Below are 19,782 nucleotides of genomic sequence, written 5' to 3' on the forward strand. Positions count from 1 at the left end.
TGTCAAAGGCTTTTATTGACAATTACATGAAGTTGATGCAAAGAGGATGTGTTCGTACCATTCTTTATTCATGGCTGTGTTCTTAGGCAAAGTTGTGAGTGAGCCCACTCCCTTAGCTGAGAAGCAACCCCACACATGAATGGTCTCAGGATGCTTTACTGTTGGCATGACACAGGACTGATGGTAGCGCTCTCCTTGTCTTTTCCGGACCAGCTTTTCTCCGGATTCCCCAAACAATCTGAAAGGGGATTCATCAGAGAAAATGACTTTACCCCAGTCCTCAGCAGTCCAATCCCTGTACCTTTTGCAGAATATCAGTCTGTCCCTGATGTTTTTCCTGGAGAGAAGTGGCTTCTTTCCTGCCCTTCTTGACACCAGGCCATCCTCCAAAAATCTTCGCCTCACTGTGCGGGCAGATGCACTCACACCTGCCTGCTGCCATTCCTGCTCTGTACTGGTGGTCCCCCGATCCCGCAGCTGAATCAACTTTAGGAGACGGTCCTGGTGCTTGCTGGACTTTCTTGGGCGTCCTGAAGCCTTCTTCACAACAATTGAACCACTCTCCTTGAAGTTCTTGATGATCCGATAAATGGTTGATTTAGGTGCAATCTTACCGGCAGCAATATCCTTGCCTGTGAAGCCCTTTTTGTGCAAAGCAATGATGACGGCACGTGTTTCCTTGCACGTCACCATGGTTGACAGAGGAAGAACAATGATTCCAAGCACCACCCTCCTTTTGAATCTTCCAGTCTGTTATTCAAACTCAATCAGTATGACAGAGAGATCTCCAGCCTTGTTCTCGTCAACACTCACACCTGTGTTAACGAGAGAATCACTGACAATGATGTCAGCTGGTCCTTTTGTGGCAGGGAAGTGGAAATGTTTTTGGGGGATTCAGTTCATTTGCATGGCAAAGAGGGACTTTGCAATTAATTGCAATTCATCTGATCATTCTGGAGTATATGCAAATTGCCATCATACAAACTGAGGCAACAGACTTTGTGACAATTAATATTTGTGTAATTCTCAAAACTTTTGGCCACGACTGTATATGTGTGTGTTCTATATGTAAATAAGTGTTAACTTATTGCACTATACAGTATCATTTAGCTCATAACTCTATAAATATAGCCATATTGTAAAGAAGTAGCAGGCATCTTCAAACACTGACTGAACCCACAGAAACCCCCTAAACCAGATACTGGACTCATGTTGTGCAATAACCAACAGTTCAAAGCCTTTACGATGTTCAACAGGGCCCTCCCTGGCCTGGCCTGGGTGATGGAGGAAAGCTACAGTGCATGGCCTCCTGGGAAAGTTCAGCCCTCCCTCTCTGTCCCTGCCATGGGGAAATTAATGAGTGATATTTTAACATCTACGGTCCTGCCGGGCTGTACAGTAACAGCCAGCCATGCCGTGAGATGCAGAACAGATAAGGCAGTTGGCAGAGAGAGGAGCAACGAGCAGGGTGAAGTGAGCCTTGCTCTGGGCCTGTATTCAAAAGGCGTCTCACAGTCAGAGTGCTTATCTAGGATTAGGTCCCACCTGTCCATAGGATCTTAAGTTATTATCTAAAAGGCAAGGTAACTAATGTCTTTGCGTGAATGAGAACAAGAGGAGGTGGGTAGATCTTCAATAGGCAAGACAGAGATGAGTACTACTTCTCATGTATCAGACTCTTCATGTATTTTAGGATTCATGAGGTGGAAGTGTAGTTGTTTAGTGTTGGTGTGAAGTGTGGGGTTAATACACAGCATCTTAAGCAGTTCGTCCACTAGGTTTGTGTGTTTTAGGACACTGAAGTGCAAGTGTAGGTGTGAGTTTGTTTGATACATAGCACCTTAAACAGTGTCAGAGAGTGACATCTGACTTTCCTGCTAAGACTCTCTTTGACATCAGAGCCTATCAAATAACCTGAGAATGTCACAGCAAGGAGGAGGGAGCAGGGGGGTATAGAGCGATGTGCTGTACATCATGAGAAATCGCAATGTAATAAAACCTGGAATACCAGCAGCTCAGTAGATACTAACCGGATCAAAGGGTCAGGGCTGTCGGGGGGGGGGGGGGGTTCCTCTGAAGTAAGTTTCACTCCACTGAACCCAAACATGGCTCATGGAAATTCGCCAAGAATTTAAAGATATTCGCCAAGAAAAAAAAGATATGGTAGGAACATCATGCAGTAGGCATATGACTTCTGTCCATCAATACCATCTGTATGCACAATAACCTGATTGTATTGTCTACACAATGTTGACGTTTTAATTTCTTTCGCCCTTTTCCCTTTTGAAAAATCAACCAAACTTGTATCCTGAAACATGATTGGCCAACTGGGCAGTAAAACTAAGAACCTGCAACATGATCGGCCTACGGAGCTGTCACAATTTTGATCCTGAAACGTGACTGGTCGGGGCTGTCAGTCACTCACAGTGGTGGGGAAGAAGCGGCTGAACTTAAACTTCTTGAGGGACATGGAGCAGGTGTAGGTCCCCAGGAAAAGGATGAATGACATCAGAGTGACGTCAGGGACGAAGCCACAGGCTGGACCAATCAGCTCGCCGCCGTACACCACACACTGCTTCTTGTCGAGAGACGCCCATGTGGCATTTACCGACTACGGGAGAGACAGGCACACACAGACAAAACCATTACCTTTTTTGTCACGACTTCTGGTTTAAATGAATCAGTACATACAGAAGCTGCTAAAACCAGACCAAAAAATTAGTTCACAACATTTGTGAATTAAACACCTTTACTATTTATTGAAATATTGATCTAATTTAAAATCAGGTAATGATAGTGTTCTCTATCAACAATGCATCTGTATGGTTGATGGATAACACTGTCATAACCTAATTAACCCACACCAGCTCAGACTCATTCCTGTCTGAGACACACTCAGAAATATAGATTTCCTTCAGACCTTCTTGTGACTGAAGAATATATGGCTGTCAGAGAAGAAATACTCCAGTGACTGCTGCTTACCAGATCAGCATTGTTTATCCAGGCAGAGGCATCGATATAGAGACCCGTCATATTGCCTGGATGGAAACAAACAAACAGTGAGGTCTCCTCAAAACCACTTTACGGGGAACTTGTCAAAACTATAATGTGCATTTTCCTCAAGCATATGCAGTGTTACCACAGATAGAACAAAGAGACAGATATTTCACTGGATGTATAAATGTGGCGCATCCGCTTAGCGTTTCCACTCACTACCAAACATGGTAGTGAGAGGAAGCCCACTGGCCGGCAGTGGGAGAAGATGGAACGACATGGATTTTGGCCGACATTCTGCACATTTTCTCATCGATTAAACATTTGATCTCCATGCAGTTTTCTGTTCCCAAAACTAGAATCTGTTATGAACAGAGTGGACTAATGATATCTCTTAAGTGAACACAAACTTGGACCATGTGATTATCTCCAGTTTAAATATTGTGAAAAATGGTGTAATGTTTGCTTTCTGGACTGTTCCGTCAGCAATAGGAAGTGAGCAATTTGAGAGCCCAAGAAACACAGGCCAAACCACAGAACCAGAAAGAGATTACATTTATATTGACTAAACCCTCTTCGGTAGCTACACCCCTGTTGTCACCTGGACAGGCCCACCTTAATCATTAGCACTTCCTGATCTGATTGGTTTAAACTACAAAACAGCCAATGGGCTGCGAGCACAGTGCTGATAAGCGTACCGTCGTCCGGTGGGGGCATGCAGCGGCAGTCGTACATTGTGACGTAGTTGGGGTCATAGTCAGCGTTGATGGGGTTGTAGTGGGCCAGCTTCAGCATCTTCTTGAAGGCGTCGTAGATGAAGATGAAGGAGATGAGGGAAGAAAAGCCCTCCTCTGTGAAGCGTGTGAAGTACTTGACCAGGGAGCTGGCATCTGTGGCAACCAGCACCAGGCAGAAGAAGGCTGACCAAAGGCCGATCCACAGCCTGAACTCCAGATAGTCAAAGTCATGGTCTCTGGAGGGGAAAGAGAGAGAGTGAAGGTATGACCATGGTTAGTCTAAGAGCAGGCCGACCCACAGCCTGAACTCCAGGTAGTTAAAGTCATGGTCTCTGGATGGGAAAGAGAGAGAGTGAAGGTATGACCATGGTTAGTTAGTCTAAGAGCAGGCCGATCCACAGCCTGAACTCCAGGTAGTTAAAGTCATGGTCTCTGTAGAGGGAGAGGTCGGAGAGATGGTAGAACCATAGTTTAATATTAATGGATTAACCTTTATTGAAACCGGAAGTCCCTTCTAAGGCACTTGGAAGTTTCTATCCATAAATCAATGTTTTCACAGCATGTATGCGTGTATCAGAGTACCAAAAGAAAGACTGATGGAGGCTGTAAATCCAGCTCACAAAGTAATAGAGTGCATGGCGGCATAGGGTCAGACCCGACCCGAGGAAACATGGCCCCGTCGGCTCATCGTTGATAGTTTCCATTCACGGTGTGACATTCAATGAATGTAAATGATTGATAATGGAACATAGCTAAGCCAGTGTTGTCTGTAATGTAATGCTAGAAGAGGGTCTACTCTCTGGGATGGCAAGAGAAGGTAAGGAGGAAGAGAAAGAAGACGGAACTGAGGGCAGTTTGTTTGTTACTGTGAATACAATTTTTGTTCAAGATACAAATACTTGACAGTGGCTAACGTCTGACTGCAGAAAAAATTCATATTGTTTATGTCTATCATGAGTATTATTATACTGAACAAAAATATAAACGCAACATGTAAAGTGTTGGTCCCATGTTTCATGAGCTGAAATAACTGACCACAGAAATTGTCAATACGCACAAAAAGCTTATTTCTCTCAAATTGTGCACAAGTTTACATCCCTGTTAGGGAGCATTTATCCTTTGCCAAGATATCCCATCCACCTGACAGGTGTGTCATATCAAGAAGCTGATTAAACAGCATTATCATATGATCATTACACAGGAACACCTTGTGCTGGGGACAATAAAAGGCCACTCTTAAATGTGCAGTTTTGTCACACAACACAATGCCACAGATGTCTCTAGTTTTGAGGGAGTGTGCAATTGGCATGCTGACTGCAGGAACTTCCACCAGAGCTGTTGCCCAATAATGTAATGTTCATTTCTCGACCATAAGCCGCCTCCAACATCGTTTTAGAGAAGTTGGCAGTATGTCCAACCAGCCTCACAACCACAGAGCCCGTGTAACCACGACAGCCCGAGACCTCCTTCTTCCCCTGTGGGATCGTCTGAGACCAGCCACACGGAGAGCTGATGAAACTAAGGAATATTTCTGTCTATAATAAACCCTTTTGTGGGGGAAAAACTACAGTAATTCTGATTGGCTGGGCCTGGCTTCCCAGTGGGTGGGCCTGGCTCCCAAGTGACTGCGCCCCTGCCCAGTCATGTGAAATCCATAAATGAGGTCTTAATGAATTCATTTCAATTGACTGATATCCTTATATGAACTGTATCTCAGTAAAATCGTTGAAATGGTTGCATGTTGCTTTTATATTTTTGTTTAACTAGATTTTTTATTAAAGGAAACAGGAAGCCGGAGGTTGTCAATAGAAAATCGAGATTCTACGCTGCCCAAAAGGAACACTAAACACTTGTGGTTGGAGTTAGGATATGTGGTGGGCACCATGGTACCCTTGAGCCAGTTCCACATACTGTACCACTGGTAATCCTCACAACAACAGTCCAACTCTGAAAACAAACAAAACATCTCTAGGACCATTATAGCTGCTAATTTGTTTTACTTCTATTGAATTCTCTCACAGACACATACAGTGGGGCAAAAAAGTATTTAGTCAGCCACCAATTGTGCAAGTTCTCCCACTTAAAAAGATGAGAGAGGCCTGTAATTTTCATCATAGGTACACTTCAACTATGACATACAAAATGAGAAAAAAAAATCCAGAAAATCACATTGTAGCATCTTTAATGAATTTATTTGCAAATTATGGTGGAAAATAAGTATTTGGTCACCTACAAACACGCAAGATTTCTGGCTCTCACAGACCTGTTACTTCTTCTTTAAGAGGCTCCTCTGTCCTCCACAGTTATTTGCAAATTATGGTGGAAAATAAGTATTTGGTCAATAACAAAAGTTTCTCAATACTTTGTTATATTCCCTTTGTTGGCAATGACAGAGGTCAAACGTTTTCACAAGGTTTTCACACACTGTTGCTGGTATTTTGGCCCATTCCTCCATGCAGATCTCCTCTAGAGCAGTGATGTTTTGGGGCTGTTGCTGGGCAACACAGACTTTCAACTCCCTCCAAAGATTTTCTATGGGGTTGAGATCTGGAGACTGGCTAGGCCACTCCAGGACCTTGAAATGCTTCTTACGAAGCCACTCCTTCATTGCCCGGGCGGTGTGTTTGGGATCATTGTCATGCTGAAAGACCCAGCCACGTTTCATCTTCAATGCCCTTGCTGATGGAAGGAGGTTTTCACTCAAAATCTCACGATACATGGCCCCATTCATTCTTTCCTTTACACGGATCAGTCGTCCTGGTCCCTTTGCAGAAAAACAGCCCCAAAGCATGATGTTTCCACCCCCATGCTTCACAGTAGGTATGGTGTTCTTTGGATGCAACTCAGCATTCTTTGTCCTCCAAACAGGACGAGTTGAGTTTTTACCAAACTGACCATATGACATTCTCCCAATCTTCTTCTGGATCATCCAAATGCTCTCTAGCAAACTTCAGACGGGCCTGGACATGTACTGGCTTAAGCAGGGGGACACGTCTGGCACTGCAGGATTTGAGTCCCTGGCGGTGTAGTGTGTTACTGATGGTAGGCTTTGTTACTTTGGTCCCAGCTCTCTGCAGGTCATTCACTAGGTGGGGGAAGATGAAACGTGGCTGGGTCTTTCAGCATGACAATGATCCCAAACACACCGCCCGGGCGTGTGGTTCTGGGATTTTTGCTCACCATTCTTGTGATAATTTTGACCCCACGGGTTGAGATCTTGCGTGGAGCCCCAGATCGAGGGAGATTATCAGTGGTCTTGTATGGCTTCCATTTCCTAATAATTGCTCCCACAGTTGATTTCTTCAAACCAAGCTGCTTACCTATTGCAGATTCAGTCTTCCCAGCCTGGTGCAGATCTACAATTTTGTTTCTGGTGTCCTTTGACAGCTCTTTGGTCTTGGGCATAGTGGAGTTTGGAGTGTGACTGTTTGAGGTTGTGGACAGGTGTCTTTTATACTGATAACAAGTTCAAACAGGTGCCATTAATACAGGTAACGAGTGGAGGACAGAGGAGCCTCTTAAAGAAGAAGTTACAGGTCTGTGAGAGCCAGAAATCTTGCGTGTTTGTAGGTGACCAAATACTTATTTTCCACCATAATTTGCAAATAAATTCATTACAAATCCTACAATGTGATTTTCTGGATTTTTTCCCCTCATTTTGTATGTCATAGTTGAAGTGTACCTATGATGAAAATTACAGGCCTCTCTCATCTTTTTAAGTGGGAGAACTTGCACAATTGGGGGCTGACTAAATACTTTTTTGCCCCACTGTACACTGAGTATACAAAACATTAAGGACATCTCCTCTTTCCATGACAGACTGACCAGGTGAATCCAGGCGAAAGCTATGATCCCTTATTGATGTCACTTGTTAAATCCACTTCAATCAGTGTAGATGAAGGGGAGGAGACAGGCTAAAGAAGGATTTTTAAGCCTTGAGGCAATTGAGACATGGGTTGTGCATGTGTGCTATTCAGAGGGTGAATGGGCAAGACAAAAAATGTAAATGCCTTTGAACAGGGTATAGTACAGTAGGTGCCTGGCACACAGGTTTGGGTCAAGAACTGCAACTCAGCCGAGGTTTTCACACCGAACTGTTTCCGACAGACAGAGGCAGACAGACAGAGGCGGCGAGACGGAGAAGCAGAGAGACGGAGAGGCAGAGTGGCGGAGAGACATAGAGACAGAGAGACAGAGTGGCGGAGAGACGGAGAGGCGGACAGAAGAAGAGATGGAGAGGCGGACAGAAGGAGAGACGGAAAGAAGGAGAGACGGAAAGAAGGAGAGACGGACAGAAGGAGAGACGGAAAGAAGGAGAGACGGAAAGAAGGAGAGACAGAAAGAAGGAGAGACGGAAAGAAGGAGAGACGGACAGAAGGAGAGACTGAAAGATTTAGAGACCGACAGAAGGAGAGACAGACAGAAGGAGAGACAGACAGAAGGAGAGACAGACAGAGAAACAGAGACAGAGAAACAGAGAGACAGAAGGAGAGAGACAGACAGAAGGAGACAGACAGACAGATAGAAGGACAGACGGAGAGAGACAGACACACGGAGAGAGACAGACAGACGGAGAGAGAGGCAGACGGAGAGAGAGAGGCAGACGGAGAGAGAGGCAGACGGACGGACGGAGAGAGACAGACAGACAGAGAGAGACAGACAGACAGACAGACAGACAGAGAGACAGACGGAGAGAGACAAACAGACAAAAAGACGGAGAGAGAGACAGACGGAGAGAGACAGACAGACAAAAAGACTGAGAGAGACAGACAGACGGACGGAGAGAGAGACAGACAGACGGAGAGAGACAGACAGACGGAGAGACAGAGAGAGACAGTCAGACGGACAGAGAGAGACAGACAGACGGGCGGACAGACAGAGAGAGACAGACAGACGGAGAGAGACAGACAGACGGAGAGAGACAGACGGAGAGAGACAGACAGACGGAGAGAGACAGACAGACGGAGCGAGACAGACAGACGGAGAGATACAACCCATATTTCTGTTTATTTATTTTCCCTTTTGTACATGGTTATAACACTGTACATAGCCATAATATGACATTTGAAATGTTTCTACACCTTTGAAACTTTTGAGAGTGAAATATTTACTGTTCATTTTTTATTGTTTATTTCACTTTTGTTAATTATCCATTTCACTTGCTTTGGAAATCTAAACATGTGTTTCTCATGCCAATAAAGCCCTTTCAATTTAATTGAGTGAGCGAGTGAGAGAGCTAGAGAGAGAGAGAGAGAGAGATGAAGTATCAATATCTGTGGTGCTCAAAATGCGGGTGTAAGAGAGCTCACTTGCTGAAGTTGAAGAGGAGCCTTTCAAACACCAGTACAGGACCTGTGCTGCTGAGAATGGTGAGAGGCTGGCCACCCAGCAGACAGAATATGGCCCCCGTCAGTGCCGTGCCCAGGAAACTCTCCAACACACCCTGAAAGAGGAGAGGGACACGGATAGGCTGGTGAGTCAAAGAAACAGCATACAGATAGAGACACGCAGATAGATATGTTTGTCCCAAATCCATTGAAAGTGTTAGTGGGTGTCCTGGTGGGGTTAAAGGTCAAGGACACAGTAAACAGTGATGGTCACATTCCAACCACTGTTGTATATGTTTAAACCAAATGGGACTGGACAGAGAGCGTTTGGTGGAGGACTGGCGGCAAGGTCTGGTTGCAAACTACTGTTCTGGTACCCTACCCTCACAAATAAAACGAAGCACATGGTAACATTTTTATCATCTAAAGAAATACATTTAGTTTCTGTGTATGTATGGGAACTGGGAATTGTCAAGTGTGCAATTGAAGCTAACTACATCATGATATCAATCTGCTGATTCAGCGAGATCTCTATTTCCCCCATCACACAGCTCCAGACACACAGAGAGCTGTTATACTGCCCCATCAGGACAGACAGCCCTGTTCAAGTTCACATTGTGACATCATGTGTTTTTACTAGGTGTCATTTACACAGCATATCCAGGCCTGGGTGGGAGACAGTGGACAGCTGGGATGCAGGATCAGAGCTGCGCTACCTGGAACACTGTGCTCCTGTGGCTTGGACAGTTAAGGCTTCTGGGAAAGGTCAGAGGTCAGTCGAGGAATTCCCTTCCCCTTCTCTCATGCAATCGGGAAGACAGGGGAGGGTGAGACGGGGCAGTGACAAGGCTATCTGAGTAATCTGGATCTGTGGTTATTTCCAGAGCAGCCAAATCCCCTGAGGACAGCCCTCCCTGCGCATGCCTTCCTTGACCAACACATCCGGGGGAGGCTGTGCTTGTTTTTAGGTTCAGGAGTTCTCTGTAATCATGTCACCTGGTCAGATCACATAGCGATAAAACGATATCTTCGCTGTTTGACAAAAACCTCTTATCTCCCAAACAAACTTTTTAGGAAATGTAAAAAATTGCCATATTTTACAATTAACAACCAACCAAACTTCAGAAGCTAATTTGAATACATTTTCTTGGTCCTAGAGTCTTGAAATGTTCAGAGTACATTTAGGGGAGTTATGTAATTTTAAATCCATGTCAGAAAGTATTAAAGTGCACACTATGTTATAAGGGTGGAGAATCGGGACACAGTCAGGTCTTTGCCCTTACTTACATTCACTTATGCTGTTTTGCTCCTTTCAAATGATTCTGTTTCGAGAAGAGAAAACAGAAAGAGACTCACCTGCATGTTTTCTGTAGCATCTCCTAGCAACCCTCCGAAGGTGATGGCGTTGGTCACGGTGCCCAGGTAGATAAACAGGATGGCGGAGAGCGACTGGATGTGTATGGCGTCGTAGAAATCACTGGCGAAGAACGGCAGCTTTCGCTTGATGTCCAGGATGAGGCCACCACAAAACCTTAACAATGAAAATGTGACAGTTACATTTATGCCACAAAGTCTTTATTTATGGTAAAATTATCTTAAGATGTAGCCTTGTAAAGCGGACGGATCCCTACGATCCCCATGCTGTTTTGGTGAGCGTAGCTATTTGTCTGATTTACGAGACTACTAAAGATGCTGTTTCATCACAAATCAGTGTCTGCACAAAGCAGAACTAAAAGGCAACAGTAAACAGTGGCTTGCTTTGGCCACACACCTGAGGTGTTATTTTCTGAAATTCTTCCACCCTGAAGAAGGCACAGTGATGCCGAAACGTTGGTGGTTTACCCAATAACTTGCTGGGCACTTGTATATAGCGTGCGAATGTCTTTATTTTCATAGCCTACAGTTTACTCGTTGTTAGTCAGCACCTCTAATAACTATTTTGGGTGTGAACCAGCTCATGCTTTTCACTGGAATTCTTTAGTAACATGCGTAGTGTTACAGTGTTATAGCTAATCATTTTAACACTGTACTCCAATATCAGTGAGAGTTGAGGCCCTGCTGAGTAACATTTTGTCACTGTACTACATGTTGGTATCACAGGAGGTTGGTGGCACCTTAATTGTGGAGGTTGGGCTTGTGGTAATGGCTGGAGTGAAATGAGTGGAATGGTATCAAATACATGGTTTCCATGTGTTAGATGTCATACCATTTACTCAGTGGGGACCCATCAAGTTTTGAGCCCCACATTTTAGCGAAAAAAAAAAGAAAAAAAAATAGATATGTATTTGTTTATTTTGGGGGGGGGGGGGGGTTGCCTGTTTTGCGTGTTATTTTGGCATTAATACGTGTCACATATCAGTTTGCTTTCTGTGGTGGTGGAGCAGGCCAGCAGAAAATAGGAGCATTGCACCGTGATTGGCTCAGTGTTCTGTCACTCATGGGGACACTACATCACCCGCCTTTAGTAAGGGTAGACATCAAGAATGTGAGCCCTTTGGGTCCTGCCATAGACTTAGATTAGAAGTGCCCTTCCAAGAAAGCTCAAGATCATTGGCCACAGATAAAATCTACAGTAGCTTTGATTGGACTGATCATGTCAACATCTTACTTTCAAAATCTTAGCTAGCAGTCATCATCATGAATCAAGTCAACAATCTACTGGCAAATCCTTTTAAATCCTTGTCATATGAAGAGAAATAATGAAGAGAAATTATAGATAAAACGTATCGGTGCTCATCGGCCATAAACATCACACAACAAGTTGAAAATTGCAAATTCAACAATGAGTTGTTTGGAAGGAATTGGTGACAGTAGCTAACCTGGGAAGTCGGGAATAAAAGCACTCTCACTGAGAAAATACGCTTTGAACGGTCATCCAACTCGAAACCTTTCTCTTTCTCTGATGACAACATTTTCCAACGGAGGACCGCCGCGCACAACAAGGGGAGTCCAAAAATGGCGTATATGCCGCTGCATAAATTATGTAATATGTCAGGGAGATATGTATACTGTAGCAAAAAAAGTCATACTAAGTGTATGTTGTGTAGTAATATGTCAGGGAGATACAGTGCCTTGCGAAAGTGTTCGGCCCCCTTGAACTTTGCGACCTTTTGCCACATTTCAGGCTTCAAACATAAACTGTATTTTTTTGTGAAGAATCAACAACAAGTGGGACACAATCATGAAGTGGAATGACATTTATTGGATATTTCAAACTTTTTTAACAAATCAAAAACTGAAAAATTGGGCGTGCAAAATTATTCAGCCCCCTTAAGTTAATACTTTGTAGCGCCACCTTTTGCTGCGATTATAGCTGTAAGTCGCTTGGGGTATGTCTCTATCAGTTTTGCACATCGAGAGACTAACATTTTTTCCCATTCCTCCTTGCAAAACAGCTCGAGCTCAGTGAGGTTGGATGGAGAGCATTTGTGAACAGCAGTTTTCAGTTCTTTCCACAGATTCTCGATTGGATTCAGGTCTGGACTTTGACTTGGCATTTCTAACACCTGGATATGTTTATTTTTGAACCATTCCATTGTAGATTTTGCTTTATGTTTTGGATCATTGTCTTGTTGGAAGACAAATCTCCGTCCCAGTCTCAGGTCTTTTGCAGACTCCATCAGGTTTTCTTCCAGAATGGTCCTGTATTTGGCTCCATCCATCTTCCCATCAATTTTAACCATCTTCCCTGTCCCTGCTGAAGAAAAGCAGGCCCAAACCATGATGCTGCCACCACCATGTTTGACAGTGGGGATGGTGTGTTCCGGGTGATGAGCTGTGTTGCTTTTACGCCAAACATAACGTTTTGCATTGTTGCCAAAAAGTTCAATTTTGGTTTCATCTGACCAGAGCACCTTCTTCCACATGTTTGGTGTGTCTCCCAGGTGGCTTGTGGCAAACTTTAAACAACACTTTTTATGGATATCTTTAAGAAATGGCTTTCTTCTTGCCACTCTTCCATAAAGGCCAGATTTGTGCAATATACGACTGATTGTTGTCCTATGGACAGAGTCTCCCACCTCAGCTGTAGATCTCTGCAGTTCATCCAGAGTGATCATGGGCCTCTTGGCTGCATCTCTGATCAGTCTTCTCCTTGTATGAGCTGAAAGTTTAGAGGGACGGCCAGGTCTTGGTAGATTTGCAGTGGTCTGATACTCCTTCCATTTCAATTTTATCGCTTTCACAGTGCTCCTTGGGATGTTTAAAGCTTGGGAAATCTTTTTGTATCCAAATCCGGCATTAAACTTCTTCACAACAGTATCTCGGACCTGCCTGGTGTGTTCCTTGTTCTTCATGATGCTCTCTGCGCTTTTAACGGACCTCTGAGACTATCACAGTGCAGGTGCATTTATACGGAGACTTGATTACACACAGGTGGATTGTATTTATCATCATTAGTCATTTAGGTCAACATTGGATCATTCAGAGATCCTCACTGAACTTCTGGAGAGAGTTTGCTGCACTGAAAGTAAAGGAGCTGAATAATTTTGCACACCCAATTTTTCAGTTTTTGATTTGTTAAAAAAGTTTGAAATATCCAATAAATGTCGTTCCACTTCATGATTGTGTCCCACTTGTTGTTGATTCTTCACAAAAAAAAATACAGTTTTATATCTTTATGTTTGAAGCCTGAAATGTGGCAAAAGGTCGCAAAGTTCAAGGGGGCCGAATACTTTCGCAAGGCACTGTAGCAAAAAAAGTCATACTAAGTGTATGTTGTGTAGGAAGTTGTTAGTAGCCCATGTGCCTCACCCTAATAATCTATTTTCTCCTCTTATTTTCGCCTAACCTTACTGTTCTGACTTGGTGGTGCTGCACATATAACCAGTTTTTCAGAAATAACATCATCTAATATTGTAAGAGGTTTCATTGTCTGCTTATTTTCACCCTTTATTTATCCTACGGCTCTGACTTGGTGTACAGGGAAAATACTGTAAGAGCAGCCCATATTCTGCATTCTGTCGCTGTACATTTCAAAAATGCTGAACTTATAGTTATTTTGACTACATCCGTCGTCGCTCGCTCATTAATGTCTTAATCAAAATTACAGAACGCCTCTTATCCGCTCATTGTTCCCTTATGCCATAGTTTGTACATCTCAATTGTCAGTAGAAACCGCATTTGTTTAAGCAAATCAGCTGTGTTTTTTAAAAAGGCAGTAAATGAGGCTGAATGAACTGTTTCACTGACAAGGCTCCGCTGATAGCCAGGTGTAGTGATGGTAAAGATTCACTCCATGGTGCTGAAAAGAAAGCTCTGCTGTTGGGACAGCTTTATGTAGGCCCTAACAGTTTGTGGGCACAGTTTGTCACTGTTAAAGTGCAATTAATGTATGGTTTAATGCTGTGTAGTGACTTTGCTGGCAATTTTTTTTGCCCCACCAAGATTTACATGCTAAAAACCCCACTGCATTTACTCCATTATTATGAGCCATCCTCCCCTCAAGCAGCCTCCACTGGTTGGTATTGGCAACAGTTGAAGACTGCTCTGTTATTCAATACTACGCCATACGCTATGGGCTAGGCTAGTGGTAATGAGCAGTCTTACTTTCCAGTGTTCATGAGCTCTTCTCCAACATGTCCATGTCCCCCTCCTCCTCCTTGACCCCCGTCATGTCCCGGCGTGTCCCCGTTCATCTGGGGGCCATCCCCTCCGCCTCCAGCATTATACTGGTTCTTCCTATACAGTCACAAACAGCAGGTTAGCCTACAGACGTCACTCTCCAACACAGTGTTGAAGGTTCATCACGAGCACCCAATATTGACATAACTTTCAAAACTGTCCAAGGAAATACGCACAATTGAATTAATTTTCTGGAACTAGGACAATTTACAGAATTATACAACTGTACTAGGACTAGAGTTGTGAGTGGCAGAGCTGTACCTCTTATCTGAGGAGGGCAGGGATTTGGGGGGTTCTATCCTGATGTCAGGGTCCCACTCCCCAGGAGGTAGGACGATAACCTCATCAAGGAACTCCTCAATGCCTGCCAGCAGGTCCTGTCTGTCCTTGGCCTTGTAGGCAATGTCATGGAACACCTGACCCCACACAACCAATCAGAAATCAAGGTAACATCAACACCAGCACACAACCAATCATAAACAATGTTAACAACAGCTATGTTACTTCCCCACATAACTAATCAAACCCACCGCAGGTCCTGTCTGTCCTTGTCATGGAACACCATACCACAACACAACCAATCAGAAACCATGTTAACATCAACACCAGCCAACAACCAATCCTTTTTCACACTGTTTTCTTCCTGATATTGTGAATAATTGGATCCCAATCATTATAATTATCCCCAATCATAATCACTTCCAGATGGTGTGTTTGTAATCACCATCTATATAAGCCATATCCCATTATATCAATCTCAGACACAGAGCGTTGGGCCACCCAGGCCAGGGAAGATCACTCAGAGTCACATCAGTCAGATAAAGATCTCTATGGGACTGAGTGTTCACAGGGATCCTGAGGGTTTTGTTTAACTATAACTTAAGGTAATCCCGGGGGGGGGGGGGGGGGGTTCCCTGTCTAATTCCAACAGTGTGGATAGAAGCAGGGGGTGTGGCTGGGACCTGTGGGAACGTGAGTCAGGTGCAGTATGGTTAACTGGAGGGGTCCAGTCTCAGTCTGCTTGAAAATCAGAGACAAGGTTTGAATATTGCTGTCCATCAATGATTCCCAACCAAATTTACTTATCTTGAGCAATTTTTACAAAAACAATGGATATATGTTGCCCTAAGAATTGTGCAGAGTTGTCAGAATCTTATTCAAAATTATTTACAGCAATGTGCCGGGGTACGAGGTAGTTGATTGAGGTAATTGAGATAATATGTACATTGAGTTAGGGGTAAAAGTGACCAGGCAATCGTGATAGATAATAAACAGAGTAGCATCAGCGTATGTGAAGAGTGTAAAAGTGTGTCTATTTGTGAGCGTGTGTGTGGCATCAATATGCATGTGTGTGTGTGTGTGTTTTGTGTGTGTGAATGTATGTAGTGTGTGTGTGTAAATCTAATTGAATCCCCTTTTAGATAACATTTTAAGGCAGCAAAGTGTGACAACTGTCCAAGGGGTGTGTAGACTTCCACTAGCTACTGTATATGCGCGTTGGACACGATGGTAACGTACCTCATCAGACATGAGGGTGGCGATAGCTCGTCCGATCTCATGGTAAGACTTGGCTTTGCTTTTGGGCCCCAGCAGCACAAATAGGAACCTAAAAGGAGATAAAGAGAAAAGCAGAAGCATGTTCAATAAAAAAGCCCAAATTGAATATAACTGGTGGTCACTAGTGGTTAAACTATATAAATATAGCATCAGCCTCTATGACATAGGAGATATCTATGAGAGAGATATGTGGTATATTTGGTGGATTTGCTAAGTTGGTTGAGGTGGTATCAGTAGGGTACCTGGTAGGGACAGGGACCTCTGTCAAACCTCCCAACATGGCAGCCTGCTGCAGGCGGACAAACGCCACGAAGGGTGTGTCCAGGAAGTCCACCCCTCCGACCAGGACGTTAGACGCCTCAGCATCACGTGGAAGCTTCTTCATCAACTTATTCTTCAGCTAGAGAGAGGGGGAGGGGGGGGACAAAGATGGACAGAGAGAAAGAGAAAGAGAGGAACACGCACAAATATAGAGTGAGACAGAAAAAAGAGAAGGAAAGCAATGAGCCTTGACACACATTGGAGAGAAGCGGTGCTTGAAACGACTGTCCTTATCAAAGTAGTATGAGGATAGCAGTAAAGGTACTGTAACTATGGACATTTCACATGCCCCAAAGTTGTACACATGGATGAAATGGGGCAGCCGAGTACAGCCCACCCCTGGCACATAGGCATTACATGCTGTATTGTGTGGCAACACCACTGCAGTTTGTAGCTTTTTAGAAACAGATTAAAGCGTCTTTACCACTCTGTGAGTCACCATGACACAAGCAGTATGATTAACAAGACACAATAAAGCCCTTTCTGTTCATTGCTGTTATACACTTGAACCAGTCTACATAATGATATGTAATGAGAATGAGGTAGCAACAAAAAAGATTAACCTCTGTGCAATTGTATACAAAAGAACAGGCCAGGTGAATGCATACGAGCCCTTCACTTTAGGTCAAGGGGAGACAGGGGTCCTAGTGGTTAGAGGCGCGAGCCAGCAACTGTTCGAATCCAGGGTCTGACGGGAAACAAAATCAGACAGGAAGTGAGCTGGAAACTGGAGGGTTGCTGTTATCAAAACCTAGATGTAATTGCCTGCCGTTGTGCCCTTGAGCTAGAAACTAAATCCCCACAACAACTGCTCCCCGGCGCCCAGTGTGGCAGACCCCTGCTCCAACCCGTATATGTACAGTGCCTTGCGAAAGTATTCGGCCCCCTTGAACTTTGCGACCTTTTGCCACATTTCAGGCTTCAAACATAAAGATATAAAACTTTATTTTTTTGTGAATAATCAACAACAAGTGGGACACAATCATGAAGTGGAACGACATTTATTAGATATGTCAAACTTTTTTAACAAATCAAAAACTGAAAAATTGGGCGTGCAAAATTATTCAGCCCCAGTAAGTTAATACTTTGTAGCGCCACCTTTTGCTGCGATTACAGCTGTAAGTCGCTTGGGGAATTTCTCTATCAGTTTTGCACATCGAGAGACTGAATTTTTTTCCCATTCCTCCTTGCAAAACAGCTCGAGCTCAGTGAGGTTGGATGGAGAGCATTTGTGAACAGCAGTTTTCAGTTCTTTCCACAGATTCTCGATTGGATTCAGGTCTGGACTTTGACTTGGCATTTCTAACACCTGGATATGTTTATTTTTGAACCATTCCATTGTAGATTTTGCTTTATGTTTTGGATCATTGTCTTGTTGGAAGACAAATCTCCGTCCCAGTCTCAGGTCTTTTGCAGACTCCATCAGGTTTTCTTCCAGAATGGTCCTGTATTTGGCTCCATCCATCTTCCCATCAATTTTAACCATCTTCCCTGTCCCTGCTGAAGAAAAGCAGGCCCAAACCATGATGCTGCCACCACCATGTTTGACAGTGGGGACGATGTGTTCAGGGTGATGAGCTCAGGGTGATGAGCTGTGTTGCTTTTACGCCAAACATAACGTTTTGCATTGTTGCCAAAAAGTTCAATTTTGGTTTCATCTGACCAGAGCACCTTCTTCCACATGTTTGGTGTGTCTCCCAGGTGGCTTGTGGCAAACTTTAAACAACACTTTTTATGGATATCTTTAAGAAATGGTTTTCTTCTCGCCACTCTTCCATAAAGGCCAGATTTGTGCAATATACGACTGATTGTTGTCCTATGGACAGAGTCTCCCACCTCAGCTGTAGATCTCTGCAGTTCATCCAGAGTGATCATGGGCCTCTTGGCTGCATCTCTGATCAGTCTTCTCCTTGTATGAGCTGAAAGTTTAGAGGGACGGCCAGGTCTTGGTAGATTTGCAGTGGTCTGATACTCCTTCCATTTCAATATTATCGCTTGCACAGTGCTCCTTGGGATGTTTAAAGCTTGGGAAATCTTTTTGTATCCAAATCCGGCTTTAAACTTCTTCACAACAGTATCTCGGACCTGCCTGGTGTGTTTCTTGTTCTTCATGATTCTCTCTGCGCTTTTAACGGACCTCTGAGACTATCACAGTGCAGGTGCATTAATACGGAGACTTGATTATACACAGGTGGATTGTATTTATCATCATTAGTCATTTAGGTCAACATTGGATCATTCAGAGATCCTCACTGAACTTCTGGAGAGAGTTTGCTGCACTGAAAGTAAAGGGGCTGAATAATTTTGCACGCCCAATTTTTCACTTTTTGATTTGTTAAAAAAGTTTGAAATATCCAATAAATGTCGTTCCACTTCATGATTGTGTCCCACTTGTTGTTGATTCTTCACAAAAAAATACAGTTTTATATCTTTATGTTTGAAGCCTGAAATGTGGCAAAAGGTCGCAAAGTTCAAGGTTGCCGAATACTTTCGCAATGCACTGTATGTGTGTCTTGGGAGGGGTTGGGATACAGCAGAAGTCAAATTTTAGTTGGAACTTGTACAATTGACAAATAAAGTGATATTAATCTTAATCTCTTAATTTTAATAGACTGCTAAATGAAACCTAAATGAAACGTCCAGGTGGTACACTGAGTACTTAGTCACAGTGAAATGCATAAAACTTAAGCAACCAGAGACCTCGGGTGTAAGGAGATGATTAACAAAGCAAGGCCTTGGTGTTTTATCAAAGACCAGATCAATTTGACGAATTAGCTACTGTTGTCCGTGTAATTCCAGGAGTTAGTTATTGTGTCTGTGTAGTTTCCGCAGGCTTCAGGAGGAGTGGTAACATTGTTACCAAACATTTGAGAGAGAGGGTCAGGGCTCTTATTGTCGTGTGTGAGGCTCAGACTTTATCAGTAGAGTGAGGCCGTGCTCTGGTTCCCACACACACGGTGTCGACTCCTTGACCCTGCATATTGTTACAGCAGGAGCTAAGATTTAGAGTGCCCGGGGAACAGCAATCGCTTCTTAAAGTTCCCGCTAAGATCTCACACACACACACACACACACACACACACACACACACACACACACACACACACACATACATACATATCCTCACCTGGTCTCTATCTGGTTGGTCAGAAAAGTCGTTGAGGCTGTTGGAGGTTAGGTTCCGATGGGCCGTGGCTGGGCTACCTGTGGGATCAGAGGTCAAG

General features: G+C 43.8%; 1 protein-coding gene across 2 annotated transcripts in view; it reads right to left on the minus strand.

Annotated features, from left to right (window-relative positions):
• The window catches only part of nbc (sodium bicarbonate cotransporter), an 89,412-nt gene that overhangs the window by 25,492 nt on the left and 44,138 nt on the right, over positions 1-19,782 (minus strand). For both annotated transcript variants that reach the window (XM_036976497.1, NM_001124325.1), the window contains 10 exon segments: positions 19,686-19,762; positions 16,480-16,637; positions 16,199-16,286; positions 14,942-15,096; positions 14,606-14,737; positions 10,415-10,589; positions 9,041-9,174; positions 3,693-3,967; positions 2,983-3,038; positions 2,426-2,611 (listed from right to left, as the gene is read on the minus strand). In XM_036976497.1, the coding sequence (XP_036832392.1) occupies positions 2,426-2,611; positions 2,983-3,038; positions 3,693-3,967; positions 9,041-9,174; positions 10,415-10,589; positions 14,606-14,737; positions 14,942-15,096; positions 16,199-16,286; positions 16,480-16,637; positions 19,686-19,762 (1,436 nt within the window).

The sequence above is a fragment of the Oncorhynchus mykiss genome, chromosome 5 (assembly GCF_013265735.2).
Source record: "Oncorhynchus mykiss isolate Arlee chromosome 5, USDA_OmykA_1.1, whole genome shotgun sequence".
Classification (NCBI taxonomy): domain Eukaryota; kingdom Metazoa; phylum Chordata; class Actinopteri; order Salmoniformes; family Salmonidae; genus Oncorhynchus; species Oncorhynchus mykiss.